The sequence below is a fragment of the Cervus elaphus genome, chromosome 20 (assembly GCF_910594005.1).
Source record: "Cervus elaphus chromosome 20, mCerEla1.1, whole genome shotgun sequence".
NCBI lineage: Eukaryota > Metazoa > Chordata > Mammalia > Artiodactyla > Cervidae > Cervus > Cervus elaphus.
Window position 1 is genome coordinate 76,991,106 of NC_057834.1, and position 22,917 is coordinate 77,014,022.

Sequence of the window (22,917 nt, forward strand, 5' to 3'; positions counted from 1 at the left end):
GTTATTCCAGGTGTTTCTTGACTTCCTATTTTTGCATCCCAGTCCCCTATAATGAAAAGGACATCTTTTTTGGGTGTTAGTTGTAAAAGGTCTTATAGGTCTTCATAGAACCGTTCAACTTCAGCTTCTTCAGTGTTACTAGTTAGGGCATAGGCTTGGATCTGGACCTAACATTCCAGGTTCCTATGCAATATTGATCTTTACAGCCTCAGACCTTGCTTCTATCACCAGTCCCATCTACAACTGGGTACTGTTTTTGCTTTGGCTCCATCCCTTCATTCTTTCTGGATTTATTTCTCCATTGATCTCCAGTAGCATGTTGGGCACCTACCGACCTGGGGAGTTCTTCTTTCAGTATCCTATCATTTTGCCTTCTCATACTGTTCATGGGGTTCTCAAGGCAAGAATACTGAAGTGGTTTGCCATTCCCTTCTCCAGTGGACCACATTCTGTCAGATCTCTCCACCATGCCCCGATCATCTTGGGTGGCTCCACACGGCATGGCTTAGTTTCATTGAGTTAGACAAGACTGTGGTCCTGTGATCAGATTGGCTAGTTTTCTGTGATTATGCTTTTGGTGTGTCTGCCCTCTGATGCCGTCTAGCAACACCTACTGTCTTGCTTGGGTTTCTCTTACCTTGGACATGGGGTATCTCTTCACAGCTTCTCCAGCAAACCGCAGCTGCTGCTCCTTACCTTGGCAGAGGGGTATCTTCTCACGGCCGCCCCTCCTGACCTTGAATGTGGAGTAGCTACTCTCAGCCCTCCTGCATTATTATAGATAGATCTTCTTATTTTCAGCACTGAGACAAAAAATGTGCTGTGCTGTTGCTTAGTTGCTCAGTTGTATAGAAGGAACATACCTCAACATAATAAAAGCTATATATGACAAACCCACAGCAAACATTATCCTCAATGGTGAAAAATTGAAAGCATTTCCCCTAAAATCAGGAAGAAGACAAGGGTGCCCACTCTCACCACTACTATTCAACATAGTTTTGGAAGTTTTGGCCACAGCAATCAGAGCAGAAAAACAAATAAAAGGATCCAGATAGGAAAAGAAGAAATGAAACTCTGACTGCTTGCAGATGGCATGATCCTCTACATAGAAAACCCTAAGACTATACCAGAAAATTACTAGAGCTAATCAATGAATATAGTAAAGTTGCAGGATATAAAATTAACACACAGTTATTCTTTGCAACCACATGGACTATAGCCCATCAGGCTCCTCTGTCCATGGGGATTCTCCAGGCAAGAATACTGGAGTGGGTTGCCATGCCCTCCTCCACGGGAGAGGAAAGATATAAGTTAATAAATATTTATTGGGCATCTGAATCCCAGGGCTTTGTGTTAAATGCAACAGGTATCACAGTGATGGAGCTAAAGGCCCAGAGCTCAGTTGGGGAGGTAAGAAATATGCAGTGTTATCAGCACATGGAACCATGTTTACACAAAGTGATATATCAGTTGTTAGTTTGGGAAATCTGGTGAAAGCTAGACTGATAGAAGTCTGGCTATGGTCAGAAGACTATAACCAGTCTCCCACCAGTTATAGTGGTGGAAGACTATAGTTATAGTCCAGTGGAAGCTATAACTCATGGGAACAATGGGCTCTACTAATTGAGAGCTGTGGAGTTGATGGGGTTGTAAGTAGAAACCATGAAATAGAGTTTCTCTGAATAAAAATCTAATTTAATAAAAAATATTTAATAAAATAACATTTTTTTAAAATTAATAAAATTTAAAGGTCTATTTAACAAAAATCTATTTTATATATATTTTTAAAGTCTCCAGAAAATCTCCTTCTATACAAGGAACATTTTATTCCAAGGCTCTGGGCATTGTCAGTGAACTCTTAACTGAAAAGCTTTGTAAATGGGATAATTTTAGATACTTTGACTTTCTAGTGTTAAGCTACAACCAGTTTTTTCTCCTTATTTGTAATAATCTGCATCTAAATTAAATGTAGGAGCTTTGAATCTTGGGTTTCATCACTGCAGAAAAGAGTTGGGACATGAATTCATGAATTCTGAATTAGAAATCAAAATTTAACTTATTCAGTAATCACATTAGTGTCAACCCAAGATGGTCTATGATTCGTAATAGATTGTAGTTTTAATAACCTGTGTCTTTTATCTAACCTCACTTGCCATAAGCCAAAGCACAGCAAACTGCACACTGATAGCAGCAGAACCACTTGCTGGTCTCACTATCTGTAATGTATCTGGGTGAAAAAATTGAAAGTGTTAGCCACTCAGTCGTGTCCAACTCTTTGTAACCCCTAGACTGTAGCCAGCCAGTCTCCCCTGTCCATGGAATTCTCCAGGCAGGAATACTGGAGTGGGTAGCCATTCCCTTTTCCAGGGGATCTTCTGGACCCAGGGATCGAACCCAGGTCTCCTGTATTGCAGGCAGATTCTTTACTGTCTGAGCCACCAGGGAAGCCCAAGAAGTCCATATAAATCAGTTCCAAAGTCACTCATGACTTGTTCTGAATATCATTTTCCACCTCATCTACTACCACACGGGTAACATCACTTCAGCCAAATAAAATAACCTGGTAATACCTCTATATAACCACAGTTTCTGGCAATCATGATCAGATTCTGTGGGCCCTTCCACTTGCATGGTCCGTGAAGTGACTGAAGTGAAAGCCCTCAGTCATCCAACTCTTTGCGACCCCATGAACTATAGAGTCCATGGAATTCTCCAGGCCAGCATATTGGAATGGGTAGCCTTTCCCTTCTCCAGGGGATCTTCAAACCCAGGGATCAAACCCAGGTCTCCCGCACTCCAGGCAGATTCTTTACTATCCCACATTGCAGGCAAATTCTTCACCAACTGAGCTATCAGGGAAGCCCTAGAGCTTCACAAATCTACTTTCTGTCAATTCTTTAATGCCCAGTTCTTTTCAGCTTAATGTCATCACATCACTGTAAGACACGATCACTCTTGGCTTTGAATGCACAGAGTATTTTTTTTTTCTGTCTTTGTGGTATTACTCCTTTGTCTATTACAGTAACACATTTGGTTCCACACTGAGTTATCATCTTGGATAAATATGTATGTTCCCATATGTATCTGACCCTCCAGAAAGCCGTCTCTCTAGGGTAGGGATTATTATGTGGAACTTTATATTCAAGTAAGTCAATGAGTATCTCCTGTTATCTAGATGAACAGTTAGTAGTTGAATTTAATTGATTAGTATTTCTATTCCTAATATACATCATGATCTAGAAAATGTTGCAAAAGGAATCATTGTCCACTTTCTACTGGCAGACTTATGTTCCAGGTGCTGTAGTAAACATTCAAACATATATCAGATGTCATTCATTTCTGTTAATAGCTAATCACACAAAAGAGCTTAGATGGGTCAATATCAACACCAGAAAAATTTGCATTTAGTCCATGGTGTCACAAAGAGTCAGACACGACTGAGTGACTGAACTGAACTGAGCTGAAAATTTATGTTGCTTGCCTTACTATCGAGTTACGTACTGCTGTTACAGCAAATGAACAATGAATGAGAGCATGAGGAGCAGCATCCTCACCCTGTAATGTACTTTCTAGGGGGACTCCAAAAATGACTCGTGGATCTTTGCCCTGGCCGTGCTCCTGAGCAGCACCTTTATCTACAACAGCATGAGCACCATCAACCACCAGGCCCTGGAGCAGCTGCAGTATCCTTCCAGAGCTGAACTAGCACTTTTAATTGAGTTTATGGGAATAGCAACTGACACCGTTTCTCCTTTTCCACGACGCCATTCTGTTGACTGATGAGATGGTAAAATGGGGCAAAAGGGAATAGTTGTAAAACTTGTTTTGGGGTAGGAGCTGGAAATTTTGTTGGAGAGTGCTTCTTTTTCCTTAGCTAAGATCCCAGCTATGTGACTGAATTAACGGAGCTGATCAGAATCAAATCATCTCCCATCTCCGATGATGTAGAGGACTCAGTCGAGTTTGTGAGATTCTTTCCGGACTTTGTCTGGGCTGTGCGGGATTTCATGCTGGAGCTGGAGTTAAATGGAAACCCCATCACTGAAGACGAGTACCTGGAGAATGCCTTGAAGTTGATTCCAGGTATCAGAGCAGGGGCAAGGTGGTAGAAAGCTCAGTAGGAAATGGGATCAAGAGCCCTGACATTCAGCACTTGATGTCAATCTTAATTTGGGGTTGGAATGAGGCCATGCTAATGGTTCCTGGTGAATGACTGGTGGGTGGCTTCAGTCATTGTTACTGGAAAAACTTCAGAGACCAGAGCATAAGCTCACTGAAGACATTTAGAATCTAGTATTAAACAAACGATTTTAGAAAAATCATGAAGAAAAAGTCTCACATACTGTATTACATATTAAGTGCTTCTTCTTTCCTCTTTTAGAAAAATAATGCATCAAATTGAAATTGGTAGAATTAGAAATCATAAGGTAAATAAAAGGATTAATTTGTGAAATATTGATACACTTCACAGAGTGTTTTTTATTACCCATATAGATATATTCTTAATAGATAAGCTATTTATACTCTAATTCATTCAAAAGAAAAGCATTGCTACATCCTTCCAGTGAGACTATCAGATCTTCAAATGGTTTCTCATAACATCATACTCTTCATTCTAGAGCCTTACACCATAGGTACGTGCATGCTCGTGTGCTCAGTTGCTCAGTCATGTTTGACTCTTTTCAACTCAGTGGACTGTAGCCCGCCAGGCTCCTCTGTCCTTGAGATTTTCCGGGCAAGAATACTGGAGTGGGTTGCCATTTCCTCCTCTGGGGATCTCCCCTACCCAGGGATTGAACTCACATCTCCTTTGTCTCCTGCATTGGCGGGTGGATTCTTTACGACTGAGCCACCTATAACCTCTCTTACGTGGTATATGTCATATTCATATGCTAGTTGGTTACTCAGATTATGTTTAGCAGAGAGAATAACAGGTGGTACCTAGAAGTAATATTGATTTTTTTTGTTTAATCATATATTTACACTTCCAATAAATACTTATTAAACTGATGGTATATGCCCCAAATCTCTCCATATGATACTGTCACATACAATAGAAAGTGTTGCAGAGGACTGATAGAGTGTCCTCATTTCCTTTAGGCCAATCTAACCATGAGATTATGTATGCTACAGTCATCTCAAAACATATTTATAGAATGTGCATTTTTACTCGATTTTATAAAGCTTTTCTTTCCTGTATATCATTTGTTCCCAATGTGATTTCTTTCCCAGATATATTGTGAATATCCTTATTTCCACCGTTACTTTTCACGTCTGAAATAGAGGTTGTAACTTCAGAATAGTGTTTTTGACAGTTATTTGGGTTGGTTGATCTTTCAAGAAGCACCTAATAAATAATTGGTCCAGTGCACACTATGCAATGGCTGAGGAAAACAAAAGTTTCTTCAGTTGGTATAAACAGTTCTTTTTCCTCCCCAGAAGCATTTCCTTCAGTCTTGGCTCAGTATAAAAATAGAGTTTCTATGGTAGATTAGTGTAAGGTTGATTTTCAAATAGAAAAGATTTACAGGCATGGGAATTAGAGTGAGTGCACAAATTCCTGGAAATCAAAGTCCTCAGCCCCCTTACAAGAGTCTGTCTCTTCTTTGATTATTCTTTTCTGCTTTTGCAGATGCAAATCCCCAAATTCAAAATTCCAACTTACCCAGAGAGTGTATCAGGAAGTTCTTTCCCAAACGGAAGTGTTTCGTCTTTGACCGCCCTGCAAGTAACAGAAGACAATTACTCCATCTTGAGGAAATACCAGAGAACCAACTGGATGGGAATTTCCAGAAGCAATCAAAAGTTTTCTGCTCCTATATCTATACCCATGCAAAGGCCAAGAGCTTAAAAGAGGGAATCACTGTCACTGGGACAAGTGAGTCTCCTTTGCTACAGCATGTCTCTCTGTGATTCACTGTGGGTGAGGAATGTGTGGTGGAGTTGAAGTTGTAAATGTACTCTGGGATTGTCAGTAATGGTGCTTTCTTCTTTTTTCCTTTATTAATTGTGTTCTCTATATAATTTGGAAAATCAGATATTCATTAAAATATGAATTTTGAGTTAAAATTTCTTCATTAAAATATCCTTGTATGAGGCTTTTTTGAAGCATACCAAATCTCATGAAACTATTGGGTTGCCCAGAATGTTCTTTCAGGTTTTTTAGTAAGATATTATGGAAAAACCCAAACAAACGTTTTGGCCAACCCAATATTACTATAAAGATATTTTAAGGATAGACATATTCATGGTAATGAACCACTGAGTAGATAAGTGTTTCTAGTGAGGATATACAAGGTATTCTGTGAATTTACATGAATCAATAATAAGTAGTAAGTCATGAATCCATGTAAACTCATTGAGAGTCTGAGAAAGAAGTGTAAATATAATCTTATGTGATGCTGGCTTCGTGCCCATGTCAGTGGGGCAGTCACATAATGCCCAGTGCTGAGATGGGCCTGCTTGCTTTAAAGTTTGTATCATGGTCTGGAAATTCTTGATATGTTTACATGTGGCACTACATTTTCATTTGCAAATAGTGCTCACAAAATATGCAGTTTACTCACATATATATAAGTTCTTTGTATTTTATTACAATGGGAAAAGTGTTACAGAAGAACTTTGAACATATTGTTTGAGATAATTTGGTGAATATTTTATTGTGATTAACTGAGAACTATCAAATAGAGTGCATAGGAGACACAGTAATGTTACTATAAGAAGTTATAGAAGGTGGAGGATACAATGATGAGGATAAGGATGAAGATGAGGAGAAGAAAGAAAACCTCAAATTCAATAAAACTTTAATAGTTTTAAGTGTACTGATCTAAAGTCCATAAAACGAGGGAGAATGTTCTGTTTCTTTTCGAAATATACTGTGTCATTCAGGGCTGGGAACTCTGGTGGAGGCCTACGTGTATGCGATCAACAGTGGATCAGTTCCTTGTCTGGAGAACGCGGTGACAATTCTGGCCCAGCGTGAGAACTCAGCAGCTGTGGAGAAGGCAGCTGACCACTACAGTGAGCAGATGACCAAGCGACTGAACCTCCCCACAGACACGCTCCAGGAGCTGCTGGAGGCGCACGCAGCCTGTGAGAAGGAAGCCATTGCAGTCTTCATGGAGCACTCCTTCAAGGATGAAAAGAAGGATTTCCAGAAGAAACTTCTGGTAATGTAGCCTAGAATATAGCCTTCCTGATACCTTTTCTTCTAAAAATGTACTTAGGCTCCTTCTTTTCACTTGTGGTTCACATGCCTCTCATTTATAAAAGGAGTTTGGATTCATGTGAAAGACAGGACTCTACAGGCTACATTCCATCCTTTGTTCTAAAAACTGGCCTCTTCATTTTCTACTGTAAACAAATTACCCTGTACTTAGCTGTTTAAAACAACACACATTTATTAACTCAAAATTCTTCAGGTTAGATCCCAGCTTAGGGTGTACAGGTGATATACTCTGTGTACAACAAGATGGGGTGGGGAGAAGGCTCAAATGGGCTTAATAATACTCCCAAGAATAAATAGTAAACAGTTTGTCATAGGATAAGAAGAATTTGATTTGAGCCAAATGAAGACTAGTGCCCTGAAGATACACATACAAGAAGCATTTGAATTGAGTTCCACTGGACTCCAAAATGGGGATGGGGTTGGAGGGGGGGTTGCTGCAAGACCCTCAATATAGGCAAAACCCACAAAATTACCTGTATTATTGGTTAAGAATTAACAAAGTTAGAAAAAGTTGAAGAGAAGTAAGAGTGCTTGTTAAAGGATTGTTTGGAGTCTGAAACCATTGCCTATTTGCAATGGGATCTTTGAGACCATGAGTTTACAACTCCCAATTGCTATTATAGCAGATACTGTTTTGGGAATGGATAGTGGCATCCTTGAGTATGATAAAGTTAAGAAGATTGAAGTTCTCAGTGATGCAGAAACATGCCTGAAACCACATCTACAATGGCCACCAAGCTCAGTTTTGAATTGCTGCACAAGTTATTCCATTTTGATTTTTAAATGTATTTCTTTAATGATTAAAGCAGATGTAAATGCTTGCTTGATAGGCCGCAAACAGGTTATTGTATTTAGCATAAAGTTGAATTTAAATCGTGTATAAGCCACACTGTCCTCCCCCTGTGCAAACATGTGAATATATCTTTCTTCAGCACTCATATTGGCTCTGGAAAACCACCCTGCTCCATCATTTAGCCAGCAATGGTGCCCTGTATTCCTCTTTTGCTGCTCATCTCTCTGATTACCTTTTCTGTCACCAAAAAAAAATGAATAGATGTGAAAGACTTATGTGATTCCCTATGGTAATGTCCACTAGGGTCATCTCTACTTTTTAACGTATCCTATGCTATATAACATAATCTAAATGCTAATAGAGTTTTGCAAAGAGAACGCACTGGTCATAGCAAACACCCTCTTCCAACAACACAAGAGAAGACTCTACACAGGGACATCACCAGATGGTCAACACCGAAATCAGATTGATTATATTTTTGCAGCCAAAGATGGAGAAGCTCTGTACAGTCAGCAAAAACAAGACCAGGAGCTGACTGTGGCTCAGATCATGAACTCCTTATTGCCAAATTCAGATGTAAATTGAAGAAAGTGGGGGAAACTACTAAACCATTCAGTTCAGTTCAGTCACTCAGTTGTGTCCGACTCTTTGTGGCCTGGTGAACTGCAGCACACCAGGGTTCCCTGTCCATCACCAACTCCCAGAGTCCACCAAAACCCATGTCCATCCAGTCAGTGATGCCATCCAACCATCTCATCCTCTGTCGTGCCCTTCTCCTCCTGCTCTCAATCTTTCCCAGCCTCAGGGTCTTTTCAAATGAGTCAGCTCTTCTCATTAGGTGGCCAAAGTATTGGAGATTCAACTTCAACATCAGTCCCTCCAATAAACACTCAGGACTGATCTCCTTAAGGATGGACTTGTTGGATCTCCTTGCAATCCAAGGGACTCTCAAGAGTTTTCCCCAACACCACAGTTCAAAAGCACCAATTCTTTGGCACTCAGCCGTCTTTATAGTCCAACTCTCACATCCATACTTGACCACTGGAAAAACCATAGCCTTGACTAGATGGCTTTTGTCGGCAAAGTAACGTCTCTGCTTTTTAATATGCTAACCAGGTTGGTCATAACTTTCCTTCCAAGGAGCAAGTGTCTTTTAATTTCACGGCTGCAATCACCATCTGCAGTGACTTTGGAGCCCAAAAGAATAAAGTCAGCCACTGTGTTCACTGTTTCCCCATCTATTTGCCATGAGGTGATGGAACCAGATGCCACCATCTTAGTTTTCTGAATGTTGAGTTTTAAGCCAACTTTTTCACTCTCCTCTTTCTCTTTCATCAAGAGGCTCTTTAGTTATTCACTTTCTGCCATAAGGGTGGTGTCATCTGCATTTCTGAGGTTATTGATGTTTCTCCTGGCAATCTTGATTCCACCTTGTGCTTCCTCCAGCCCAGCATTTCTTATGATGTACTCTGCATATAAGTTAAACAAGCAGGGTGACAATATGCAGCCTTGATGTACTCCTTCCCTATTTGGAACCAGTCTGTTGTTCCATGTCCAGTTCTAACTGTTGCTTCCTGACCTGCATATAGGTTTCTTAAGAGGCAGGTCAGGTGGTAGGGTATTCCCATCTCTTTCAGAATTTTCCACAGTTTATTGTGACCCCCACAGTCAAAGGCTTTGGCATAGTCAATAAAGCAGAAATGGATGTTTTTCTGAAACTCTCTTGCTTTTTCGATGATCCAGTGAGGTTGGCAATTTGATCTCTGGTTCCTCTGCCTTTTCTAAAACCATTCAGTTATGACCTAAATCAAATCCCTTATGATTATACAGTGGAAGTGACAAATAGATTTAAGGGACTAAATCTGATAGACAGAGTCCCTGATGAACTATGGACAGAGGTTTGTAACATTGTATAGGAGTCAGGAATCAAAACCATCCCCAGGAAAAAGAAATGCAAAAAAGCAAAATGGCAGTCTGACGAGGCCCTACAAATAGCTGTGAAAAGAAGAGAAGTGAAAAGCAAAGGAGAAAAAGAAAGTTATATACATTTGACTGCAGAGTTCCAAAGAATAGCAAGGAGAGATAAGAAAGCCTTTCTCAGTGATCAGTGCAAAGAAATAGAGGAAAACAACAGAATGGGAAAGACTAGAGATCTCTTCAAGAAAATTAGAGATACCAAGGGAATATTTCATGCAAAGATGGGCTCAATAAAGGACAGAAATGCTATGGACCTAACAGAAGCAGAAGATATTAAGAAGAGGTGGCAAGAATACACAGAACTGTACAGAAAAGATCTTCACGACCCAGTTAATCACAATGGTGTGATCACTCACCTAGAGCCAGACATCCTGGAATGTGAAGTCAAGTGGGCCTTAGGAAGCATCAAGACTATCAAAGCTAGTGGAGATGATGGAATTCCAGTTGAGCTATTTCAAGTCTTAAAAGATGATGCTGTGAAAGTGTTGCACTCAATATGTCAGCAAATTTGGAAAACTCAGCAGTGGCCACAGGACTGGAAAAGGTCAGTTTTCACTCCAATCCCAAAGAAAGGAAATACCAAAGAATGCTCAAACTACCACACAATTGCACTCACCTCACACACTGGTAAAATAATGCTCAAAATTCTCCAAGCCAGGCTTCAACAATACGTGAACAGTGAACTTCCAGATGTTCAAGCTGGTTTTAGAAAAGGCAGAGGAACCAGAGCTCAAATTGTCAACATCTTCTGGATCATCGAAAAAGCAAGAGAGTTCCAGAAAAACATCTATTTCTGCTTTATTGACTATGCCAAAGCCTTTGACTGTGGGGGTCACAATAAACTGTGGAAAATTCTGAAAGAGCTGGGAATACCAGACCACCTGACCTGCCTCTTGAGAAACCTGTATGCAGGTCAGGAAGCAACAGTTAGAACTGGACATGGAACAACAGACTGGTTCCAAATAGGAAAAGGAGTATGTCAAGGCTGCATATTGTCACCCTGCTTATTTGACTTATATGCAGAGTACATCATGAGAAATGCTGGGTTGGAGGTAGCACAAGGTGGAATCAAGATTGCTGGGAGAAATATCAAAAACCTCAGAAATGCAGATGACACCACCCTTATGGCAGAAAGTGAAGAAAAACTAAAGTGCCTCTTGATGAAAGAGAAAGAGGAGAGTGAAAAAGTTGGCTTAAAACTCAACATTCAGAAAACTAAGATGGTGGCATCTGGTCCCATCACCTCATGGCAAATAGATGGGGAAACAGTGGAAAGAGTGACTGACTTTATTTTTTGGGGCTCCAAAATCACTGCAGATGGTGATTGCAGCCATGAAATTAAAAGACACTTGCTCCGTGGAAGTAAAGTTATGACCAACCTAGACAACATATTAAAAAGCAGAGGCATTACTTTGCCGACAAAGGTCTGTCTAGTCAAGGCTATGGTTTTCCAAGTGGTCATGTATTGGACTATAAAGACGGCTGAGCACCGAAGAATTAATGCCTTTAAACTGTGGTGTTGGAGAAGACTCTTGAGAGTCCCTTGGATTGCAAGGAGATCCAACCAGTCCATCCTAAAGGAGATCAGTCCTGGGTGTTCTTTAGAGGGTCTGATGTTGAAGCTGAAACTGCAGTACTTTGGCCACCTGATGAGAAGAACTGACTCATTTGAAAAGACCCTGATGCTGGGAAAGATTGAGGGCAGGAAGAGAAGGGGATGACAGAGGATGAGATGGTTGGATGGCATCATCGACTCAATGGACAGGAGTTTGGGTGGGCTCCCCGAGTTGGTGCTGGATAAGGAGGCCTGGCGTGCTGCAGTTCATGGGGTCACAAACAGTCGGAGACGACTGAGAGACTCAACAGAATTGAAAGACATAATCAATGTTCAACTTACTTACAGGTCCAGGAATGTGAATACCAGGGAGAGAATTCTTGGTGATGATACTTCTGCTTACCATTGCCATATTCATGAAAACTTTGTCTTTTAGTCTACCTTTGTCAATTCTCCCAGTTAAAAAATCTCTTAGAGGACAATCAGATCAATTATAGTTTACAAGTACAAAAGTGAAAAATAAGGCTCCTATATTTTCGTACACTGAACCCCTCAATGAAGCAAGAATTCAGAAAGAGTTCAAAATTCTGTTGGGTATACTTAACTCATTAAATTAGGCAATTGATTAGCTATGTATTAATAGATATCTTTATCTATAGCACCTAGTTTGCATAGGAAGCCCTACTTCAAGTCATAATTGAGCTTTCCATTTTTCATTGTTGATGGATGGATCACAATTAATCCTATTACTGTTAAAGAACAATGGAATTCACAGCTACCAATCTGTCAGTTCACAGATACTGAGACTAAGCCAACAGAGTTAAGAGACTTCCTATAAGTCACACAAAGAGTTGGTCAGATCTAGAACTAAAACTGGAGAAGGCAATGGCACCCCACTCCAGTACTCTTGCCTGGGAAATCCCATGGACAGAGGAGCCTGGTAAGCTGTAGTCCATGGGGTCGCAGAGTCAGAGACGACTGAGCAACTTCACTTTCACTTTTCACTTTCCTGCATTGGAGAAGGAAATGGCAACCCACTCCAGTGTTCTTGCCTGGAGAATCCCAGGGACGGGGGAGCCTGGTGGGCTGCCGTCTGTGGGGTCGCACAGAGCCGGACACGACTAAAGCGACGTAGCAGCAGCAGCAGGAGAACTAAAACTAGTCTCCTGACTCTGTATCTATTATTCTGTTTCTCATGTGGCCTGATGTTGTGCAACTGCTTCCTTCAAGAGGATCACAGTTGGACTTTCTCTTCTAACAGCTTCTTTCTATTGAATTTCTCTTCATTTCCTTGACAGGTCATGATCAAGAAAAAGAAAGAAACTTTCATGCTGCAAGATGAAGAAGCATCTGTCAAGTATTGTCAGGCTGAGCTTAAGAAGCTTTCAGACCCCTTGATGAAGAGTATTTCAAAAGGAACTTTCTCTGTCCCTGGAGGACACCGTCGCTACTTAGAAGCAAGGAGCAGGTTTGAAGAGAACTATAAACTCATTTCCAGGAAAGGAGTTAAGGTGAGGAGTAAGGGGATTGGGGAAGAACAGAAGATTGGAGTCAAAGGGTCTTGGCTGGTTCTTTTGAACCATTTTTGTAGAGAAAGCAGAGCATGGTGGTAGTTCTACACTTTTAGCTTTTATAGCCATAATTTGGCAGCTGCTTGGAGATCCGGGTTCAATCCCTGGGTTGGGAAGATCCCCTGGAGGAGGAAACAGCAACCCACTCCAGTATTCTTGCCTGGAGAATTTTAAGGAGAGAGGAGCCTCATGGGCTACATACAGTCCATGGGCTCACAAGGAGTTGGACGTGACTATGTGACTAACACTTCACTTTCTTTAAATAAACTAGAAATACTTCTTCCCAAAGAGAGGATCTATTATCAAGAATCTAGATGAAAGAGAACATTCCTTTCAATTAGCAAAGACTGTGATAGGTTTTGAAAAAACACTAAATCAAAAAGATACCAGCATCCCAATGTTCATAGCATCATTACTTACAATAGCCAAGACATGGAAGCAACGTAAGTGTCCATCAACAGATGAATGGATAAAGGAGATGTGGAGTGTGCATATACAGGAATGCTACTCAGTTATTAAAAAGAATGAAATGTTGCCATTTGTGGCAACCTGGATGGACTTGGAGGGCATTATTCTCGAAGAAATGTCAGACAGAGGAAGACAATACTGCATGATATCAGTTACATGTGAAATCCAAAAAATACAACAAACTAGTTATAATTGAAAAGAAGACTCACAGGTATAGAGAACAAATTAGTGGTTATTAATGTGGAGTGTCATCTGCATATCTGAGGTTATTGATATTTCTCCTGCAATCTTGATTCCACCTTGTGCTTCTTTCAGCCCAGCGTTTCTCATGATGTACTCTGCATAGAAGTTAAATAAGCAGGGTGACAATATACAGCCTTGACGTATTCCTTTCCCTATTTGGAACCAGTCTGTTGTTCCATATCCAGTTCTAACTGTTGCTTCCTGACCTGCATACAGGTTTCTCAAGAGGCAGGTCAGGTGGTCTGGTATTCCCATCTCTTTCAGAATTGTCCACAGTTTATTGTGATCCACACAGTTGAAGGCTTTGGCATAGTCAATAAAGCAGAAATAGATGTTTTTCTGGAACTCTCTTGCTTTTTCGTCAATTCATGGGGTCACAAAGAGTCAGACATGACTGAGCGACTCAACTGAACTGAACATGGATTGGGGGCAATATAGGAGTGAGGGTGGGAGGTACAAGTGACTGGGTGTAAGATAGGCTACAAAGATATATTGTAAAATACAGCAAATATAGCCAATATTTTGTATTAACTATAAATAGAGTATAACCTTTAAAAATTATGTAAAAAATAAAATAATAAAATGCTTAAATGAGTAACCCCAAAATGGACTTTCTGCAAAGTGTAGGGAAAATTAAAGAAAAGTTGTTCTCCAGAAGCTTATGATCTTACCTGAGGACACATAAATAGCCACTGGATATGGTGGCACAATGATTATCACACAGGTACACACTGATAGAGATAGTGACAGGGACGATTGCAGTGGTACTGATGGTGATGACTGACGTATGTGGAGCACTCACTACTTCAAGTGTACTTTAGGTGTTTTGGTTAGACCATCAATTTAGTTCTCAGAATAATATAGATTAGATACTGCTATCATCTTCATTACAAAATTGATAAATATGACATAAGGAAAAGGAACTACATTACCTAATGTCACATATCTATCAAGTGGTAGTGCTGATAGGATAGCTGTTAATTCTTGGCAGCCATTCAGAACTCAGAATAAAGCTTAAGAAAACTTCCTGGAGAAAGAGGCAAAAGCTACAAGTTGAAGTGTCAATAAATGATAACTTAATAAAGAAAGGGTTGGTGAGCATGAGTCAGAGGGAAAGCAATGTGCAGGTAGAGCAGTTGCAAACAATGGAGGATGGGTGTTTTTACAACTGCACATAATTCCAGCATCTGTAGCCACTGTGGGGTCTGAAGAAAGGTGAAGAATTTACAGAGTCAAACCTGGAGGGTCGTTGCTGTTGTTCAGTCACTAAGTCATGTCTGACTCTGTGTAATCACATGGACTGCAGCCTGCCAGGCTTCTCTGTCCACCGTATCCCTGAGTTTGCCCAAATTTATGTCCACTCAGTCAGCAATGCTATCTAAACAGCTCATCCACTGTTGCCCTCTTCTCCTCCTGCCTTCAGTCTTTCCCAGCATCAGGGTCTTTTTCAGTGGGTCAGCTCTTTACATCACATTGCCAAAGTATTAGATCTTCAGCTGCAGCATCAGTCCTTCCAATGAATATTCAGGGTTGATTTCCTTGAGAATTGACTAGTTTGATCTCCTGCTGTCCAAGGGACTCTCAAGACTCTTCTGCAAGGTGGGTCATAGAGGATCCTGCTGTGATTCATGTTGGAGAGTGTTTTGCCTATGTTCTCCTCTAGGAGTTTTATAGTTTCTGGTCTTACATTTAAATCTTTAATCCTTTTTGAGTTTATTTTTGTGTATGGTGTTAGAAAGTGTTGTAGTTTCATTCTTTTAATGAGATGGATGAAACTGGAGCCCATTATACAGAGTGAGGTAAGCCAGAAAGATAAAGACCAATACAGTATACTAACACATATATATGGAATTTAGAAAGATGGTAATGATAACCCTATATGCAAAACAGAAAAAGAGACACAGATGTACAGAACAGACTTTTGGACTCTGTGGGAGAAGGCGAGGGTGGGATGTTTCGAGAGAACAGCACTGAAACATGTATATTATCTAGGGTGAAACAGATCATCAGCCCAGGTTGGATGCATGAGACAAGTGCTCGGGCCTGGTGCACTGGGAAGACCCAGAGGGATCAGGTCGAGAGGGAGGTGGGAGGGGGGATCGGGATGGGGAACACATGTAAATCCATGGCTGATTCATGTCAATGTATGACAAAACCCACTACAATATTGTAAAGTAATTAGCCTCCAACTAATAAAAATAAATGGAAAAAAAAAAAAAAGAATCTTCTGCAGTACCACAGTTCTAAAGAATCAATTCTTCAGTACTCCACCTTCTTTAGGGTGCAACTCACACATCCATACATGACTACAGGAAAAACCATAGCTTTGACTGTATTGACCTTTGTTAGCAAAGTGATGTCTCTGCTTTTTAATATGTTGTCTAGGTTGGTCATAGCTTTCCTTCCAACGAAGAAGCATATTGAATTTCACTTTTGCACTCACCATCCACGGTGCTTTTGGAGCCCAGGAAAATAAAATCTGTCTGCTTCCACTTTTTCCTTTTCTATTTGCCATGAAGCAATGGGACTGGAAGCCATGATCTTAGTTTTTTTTAATGTTAGGTTTTAAGCCAGCTTTTTCCACTCTCCTCTTTCACCCTCATGAGGCTCTTTAGTTCCTCTTCACTTTCTGCCATTAGAGTGGTATCACAGGCATATCTGAGACTGTTGATATTTTGCTCAGCAGTCTTGATTTCAGCTTGTGCTTCATCCAGTCGAACATTTCACATGATGTACTCTGCATGTAAGTTAAATAAACAGAGAGACGATATACAGCCTTCACATACTCCTTTTCCCAATTTTGAACCAGTTTGTTTTTCCATATCCAGTTCTAACCGTTGCTTCTTGATTTGAATACAGGTTTCTTAGAGGACAGATAAGGTGGACTGGTAATCCCACCTCTTGAAGAATTTCCCACACTGTTGTGATCCTCACAATCAAAGACTTTAGCATAGTCAATGAAGCAGAGGTAGATTATTTTCTGCAATGCCCTTGCTTTCTCCATGATCGAACAAATGTTGGCAATTTGACCTCTTTGAAACCCTACTTGTACATCTGTAAGTTCTTGGTTCATGTACTGCTGAAGCCTAGCTTGGAGGATTTGAGCATAACCTTACTAGCATCTGAAATGAGCGCAACTGTGTGGTAGTTTGAACATTCTTTGACATTGCCCTTCTTTGGGGTTGGAATGAAAACTGACCTTTTCCATTCCTGTGGCCACTGTTCTTTTCCAAATTTGCTGACGTAGTGAGGGCAGCACTTTAACAGCATCATCTTTTAGGATTTTAAAGGGCTCAGCTAGAATCTATCACTGCCACTAATTCGTGGTAATGCTTTCTACGGCCCATTTGACTTCACACTACAGGATGTCTGGCTTTAGGTGAGTGACCACACCACTGTGGTATCCAGGTCATTGGAACCTTTCTTGTATAGTTCTTCTGTGTATTCTTGTCACCTCTTCTTAATCTCTTCTGCTTCTAATTAGGTCCTTATCACTTCTGTCCTTTATCATGCCCATTCCTTGCATGAAATGTTCCCTTGATATCTCCCATTTTATTGAAGAGATCTCTAGTCTTTCCCATTCTATTGTTTTCCTCTGTTTCTCTGTATTGTCCATGTCAGAAAACCTTCTTATCTCTCCTTGCTATTCTCTGGAACTCTGTATTCAGCTGGGTATATACTTACCTTTCTCCCTTGAGTAGGGAAAAGTACTAGGCCAGTGATATATGAGCTAAATCAAATCCCTGATGTTTACACAGTGGAGGTGACAAATAGATTCAAGAGATTAGATCTGTTAGACAGAGTGCCTGAAGAGCTATGGATGGGGGTGTGTAACACTGAACAGGAGGTGGTGACCAAAACCATCCCAAAGAAGTCTGTAGGTTCACTGAACAATAATTTCCCCAGGAAGATACTATATTGATGTTGCCTGACAAGTCTTTGCTCTTTGTTGTTTCCTCAGGCAAACCAGGTCCTCCAGAGCTTCCTGCAGTCACAGGCAGAAGTAGAGGCAGCCATCCTGCAGGCAGACCAGGCCCTCACTGATGCGGCCAAGGCCATGGCAGGTACAGGGGAGGACTGAGCTCTCAGAGGGGAAGGTGGTTCCTGTGCTGCCCTTAGACAGGTTGGAAGCAAACACTTTCTGACACTAGAGCTTCCTCTTCTTCTGTGGAACCTCTCTGCTACATGTGGAAATAAACAAGGGAGTTTGGGTTGTATGTACATCCAATCAGTGTGTCTACATCATATACCAAAGCAGGTTGTCTGATGTGGTAGCAGGAACAGTCAGACTCCTTCCCACCAATTTAATGTCATTTTAGTCTTTGAGCTCAGGAAGGTATAGCTCAGCATAACTGTTTTTTGTTTAAAACTCTTGTGAAACAGAGGAACGTACCAAAAGACAAGCAGCAGAGATGAAACAGGATCTGCTAAAACAGGAACTGAATGATAAGAATAAAAAATTGGAGGCCCAAGAGAGAAGCCACGTGGTAAGTATAGCCCAACTGATAGATAAGTTCATGATGGAAAGAGAAAACCTTCTAAGAGAGCAGGAAGTGCTGGAGCACAAGTCTAGATGGGCATGGGCAGAGTCTGATGGACAAAATGCTAGTTTCTCAATAATAAAGGGACAGAAATATGACCTATAGTCAGATCCCAAAGAGAAATCCAAAGACAGGTTTCATGTAACATCAATGTGGATGGTGCTGAAGACTTACCTCTGTAAGACTCAGCATCTTCTGCAGTGCTAAGGCTTGGAAGGGACAAACAACGGCCCAGGCTCCTGGACTGAGGGTCACACTTCACTTAAGTGAACAGGATCCCAGTCTTAGAGAACTTAGGACTTGCGGAACAACCATCCGAGACCTGTAATATTCCCATCTGCTCTCAAAAGTATCAACTGTCAAGTTGCTGCATTTTTTCCAGATCTGCCTGATTCACTTTATACACCTAGAGTAAATGAATTCTTTGTCCAAACCTGGAGTTTCAGTGTTCTAAAGAGAGTCAGCAAACCTCATTATTTGTGACATGTGTGTGGTCACCCTACCTCAAGGGGACTGAGAAATATTTAGAATTCACCTACATTCTCTCCCAAAGTGCAGTCTTAGGGCTAGAACACATTACTGGTGTAGTTTTAAGTCCTGACTTAGGCCTAACTCCTCCTTGCCCAGGGAGCTGGTGTTGAGGGATCCTGGGAAGCTAAACCATGGATTCTGTCACTTCCCACCATGTTCAAACATTTGGAAATACTGGACAAACTCATCAAAGAACATCTAAAGTAGTAGGAAATAGACACATATGCTAAGCTGCTATAGTTGTTAGATATAAAAAGATGACAATTGGATATTTTCAACAGGGTACTATCTTCTTTTTACAGGTGCAAATAGAACAACTCCATGTGGACTTTCAAAAGATATCTGATGAATTACGTATTGAGATAATGACGAAGACGACAACAAGAAACTATAAGAAATGAAAATACGTGCTTACTACTTTAAGGATCCTGGCAGGTTTTACCTTTGTGTTAATGTCCGTATGAAGTGGCTTTTCTTCACAATGTGCATAGGGATGATGCATCTCATGTGAATTATTAAGTGAGTTGACAATTCCACTTAAGTACATTGTAAAGGGTTTCATTATAATAGTTGCTAATCTTTGAAATATGCCATGGTAGTTTCAATCCAGAAAAGTTTAAAAGTAAAAAGAAGTTATCAGGGCCTGAAGAATCAGGGCCTGATATACAAATATCTAAGTAATTTTGATTGAAAGTGAAAGTGAAGTCGCTCAGTCGTGTCCGACTTCTTGCGACCCCATGGACTGTAGCCTACCAAGCTTCTCCGTCCATGGGATTTTCCAGGCAAGAGTACTGCAGTGGGTTGCCATTGCCTTCCCCAGGGGATCTTCCCGACCCAGAGATTGAACCCAGGTCTCCCACATTGTAGGCAGACACTTTACCGTCTGGTCCACAGGGAAGTCCTAATTTTGATTGAATTAATTTAAAGAAATGGAGAAGAAGTTAGTAGATAATGATTGATTCATAGAAAAGTTTTAAGAAAAGTATAAAAACAAATCATAAGAGAAAAAGTCTCCATGAAACAGGCATGGAGATGATTTCTTTAAGCCATAATGAACCCTTATACATCAGTGAGGGAAAAGCAACAATCACATTTTTCAAATGGGTAAAAACATGAGAATATAAATGTCTACGTTTACTGATTATAAAAGACATGAGGGGTAAAATTAGGAGGGACCTGTGTCACCTCTCAGATGGACCAGAAAGTAGTTTGGACAGGACATAGGCCAGCAAGGGGGACACGAAATTGGCAGTCTCTGATATATGCTAGGAAGAGTGAAGATTAATGCAAATATATACCACACTTTAAGTGAAAATACTGTTGATACAGCAAGTTCTCATTTAGGAATTTATCTTAAACATTTATGTACCCAAGTTGAAAATGGAATGTGCGGTAGTATATTTATTGATGGGATTGTTGTGATCCCAAAAGACTGGAAACATCCCTAAAGTCCCTCTGTCACATACTAGTGAGATAAATCCTGGGACACACTTACACAGGAATACTCTACAGTCACTGAAATGAACAGGGAAGCTCTATTTGTGCTAAGGTGAGGCAGTCTCCAAGAGGTTGCTGCTCAGCTGCACAGCTGTGTCTAACTCTTTGCGACACCATGGCCTGCAGCACGCCAGGCTTCCCCGTCCTTCACTATCTGCCAGAGTTTGCTCAGACTCATGTCCATTGAGTTGATAATGCCATCCAACCATTTCATCCTCTGTCACCCCCTTCACCTCCTGCCCTCAATCTTTCCAAGCATCAGGGTCTTTTCCAATGAGTCGGCTGGTTCGCATCAAGTGGCCAAAGTATTGGTGCTTCAGCTTCAGCATCAGTCCTTCCAGGGAATATTCAGGGTTGATTTCCTTTAGGATTGACTGATTGGATCTCCTTGCTGCCCAGGGGACTCTCAACAGTCCTCTTCAACACCACAGTTTGAAAGCATCAATTCTTCAGCATTCAGTCTTCTTTATGGTCTAACTCTCACGTCCATACACAACTACTGGAAAAACCACGGCTTTGACTATATGGACCTCTGTTGGCAAAGTGATGTCTCTGCTTTTAAACATGCTGTCTGGGTTTGTCATAGCTTTCCTTCCAAGGAGCAAGTGTCTTTTCATTTCAAGGCTGAAGTCGCCATCTGCTGTGATTTTTGAGCCCAAGAAAATAAAGTCTGTCACTGTTTCCATATTTTCCCCTATCTATTTGCCATGAAGTGACAAGACTGGATACCATGATCTTCCTTTTTTTGAAATTTGAATTTTAAGCCAGCTTTTTCACTCTCCTCTTTCACCTTCATCAAGAGGTCAAGATATATTGTAAGTGAAAAAAAATAAAGATATAGAAAGTGTGTAAGTTGCATTACTGATTTAAAACATAATCAGTATATACACACATTTTCCTCTATTTCTGGAAATAGAAAAGAAACTGGTATCCCTGAGCACAACAGGAATGGACCTGTATATCTGAGATAAAAAATGAGAGGAGAAATAGGTTCGTATGACATATTCCTCTGTGGGTTTTATATTTTGCATGAATTATTACCTACTCAAAGATAAATAAATATAAATAATGAAATAAAAATAAGAATATATGGAATGGAATAGTTCTTATGACAGGATGAAAGTATCAAACACTATGAGAAATAAAAAGTCAGCTCCATATGAGGAATCTACTTATTACAGCAGGAAACAGAAAGTACTAGATATGCATCCTGATACTGTTGTCATTAAGGCTCTGAACTGCTAGTCCATAAGTTATTCTCAGGTGTAAAGTCTATTGGAATGTTGGCTGGAATGACCTCACAATTCCTGCACATTTATAAAGATCATGTATTCAAAGGAGACTCATTCAATTTCAACTCAACATTTTAGGTATTCTTGTCACCTCTTTAATGCTAGCCTCTTGTACTCAGAATGAACTGGGTGTGGTGTCCCTCCTGTGTGCTGCCATCATACCATGTTTCACTCTGACCACAGATTTTCATATAATTTTGATATTGAAATAACCTGTTTATATTCTGTCTCCCCTACTGCCTTATGATCTCATCTACTTGATGATCTTCACTGTGTATTTATCTCCCCTACAAAGTCCAGGTGTTCAAAATCCCCAGGTGTTCAAACAATGTACGTGGATAAATACATGACCTTCCACTCTCAGGACCACAAACTGCCATTTCCTCACTCTATTAACTGCTGCCTAGGGCACTCAAAATCAAGAACAGTTTTATGAACTAGTACTAAAAGGATGGGCTTCCCTGGTAAAGAACTCGCCTACCAACGCAAGAGACAAGGGTTCGATCCCTGGGTCAGGAAGATTCCCTGGAGAGGAAAATGGAAATGCATTTTAAGTATTCTTTCTTTTTTTTTTCTAATATTCTTGCCTGGGAAATCCCATGGACAGAGGAGCCCAGTGGTGTACAGTCAAAGGGGTTGCGAAGACTTGGAAACCATTCAGCAATTAAAACACCAACAACAACGGAAAGGACTTGGGTGGAAAGTACATGCACACCCGTCTGAACCTGTGCTCTTCTCTGGGAGGGACTGGACACCCCACATGCTCTGGGTTCCTCGAACTTCTCTGCAAGAAAACTATCCAGCAATGAGGCCATCACCTTTGACCCACGAACAATGATACTGTAATTGGCGATACTCCAGTTGTCATCATAAAGCAGCTGTTCAAGGAGCTTCTGTTGAAATAAAGCTATACTTTTCATAGGAGGATATATTTCTCACTGAATATGACACCCACAAGCTGACAGACCATGGCATCTACCAGATAACTCTGCTTTCTTAACACTCAGTTGCCACTTCTCTAACCAAACTCTCTGGAATAAGTCTTGCAGCTTGTCTAGTCCCCAAAGACCCTCTGGTGTCACCAGAAGAATGCCCTGAATACCAAAAGTTTGGATGATTTGGTAAAGGGGGCAGTGAGGATTTCTGCTTTCCCATCAAATCTCCCTGACACACATGAGAAGTGATGCAAACAAGAAACAGGCATACATGTTTCCACCATGA

The 22,917-nt window shown here is 40.7% G+C and overlaps 1 protein-coding gene across 3 annotated transcripts in view; it reads left to right on the forward strand.

The window, feature by feature from the left end:
* The window catches only part of LOC122676931 (guanylate-binding protein 6-like), a 33,204-nt gene extending 10,584 nt beyond the window's left edge, over positions 1 to 22,620 (forward strand). The window contains exons 4-12 of one of the 3 annotated variants that reach the window (XR_006335669.1): positions 3,574 to 3,683; positions 3,887 to 4,083; positions 5,633 to 5,878; positions 6,889 to 7,169; positions 12,852 to 13,064; positions 17,797 to 17,899; positions 18,219 to 18,322; positions 19,210 to 19,426; positions 22,304 to 22,620. Coding sequence is in view for 1 of the 3 variants with exons in the window: in XM_043876533.1 (XP_043732468.1) it covers positions 3,574 to 3,683; positions 3,887 to 4,083; positions 5,633 to 5,878; positions 6,889 to 7,169; positions 12,852 to 13,064; positions 17,797 to 17,899; positions 18,219 to 18,322; positions 19,210 to 19,308 (1,353 nt within the window). In the remaining 2 variants the exon portion in view is untranslated. Of the gene's footprint in view, positions 1 to 3,573; positions 3,684 to 3,886; positions 4,084 to 5,632; positions 5,879 to 6,888; positions 7,170 to 12,851; positions 13,065 to 16,694; positions 16,804 to 17,796; positions 17,900 to 18,218; positions 18,323 to 19,209; positions 19,427 to 22,303 lie in introns of those variants that run through there. The other 2 variants (XR_006335670.1, XM_043876533.1) reach the window with 2 other exon arrangements.
* The last annotated feature ends 297 nt before the right edge of the window (positions 22,621 to 22,917 follow it).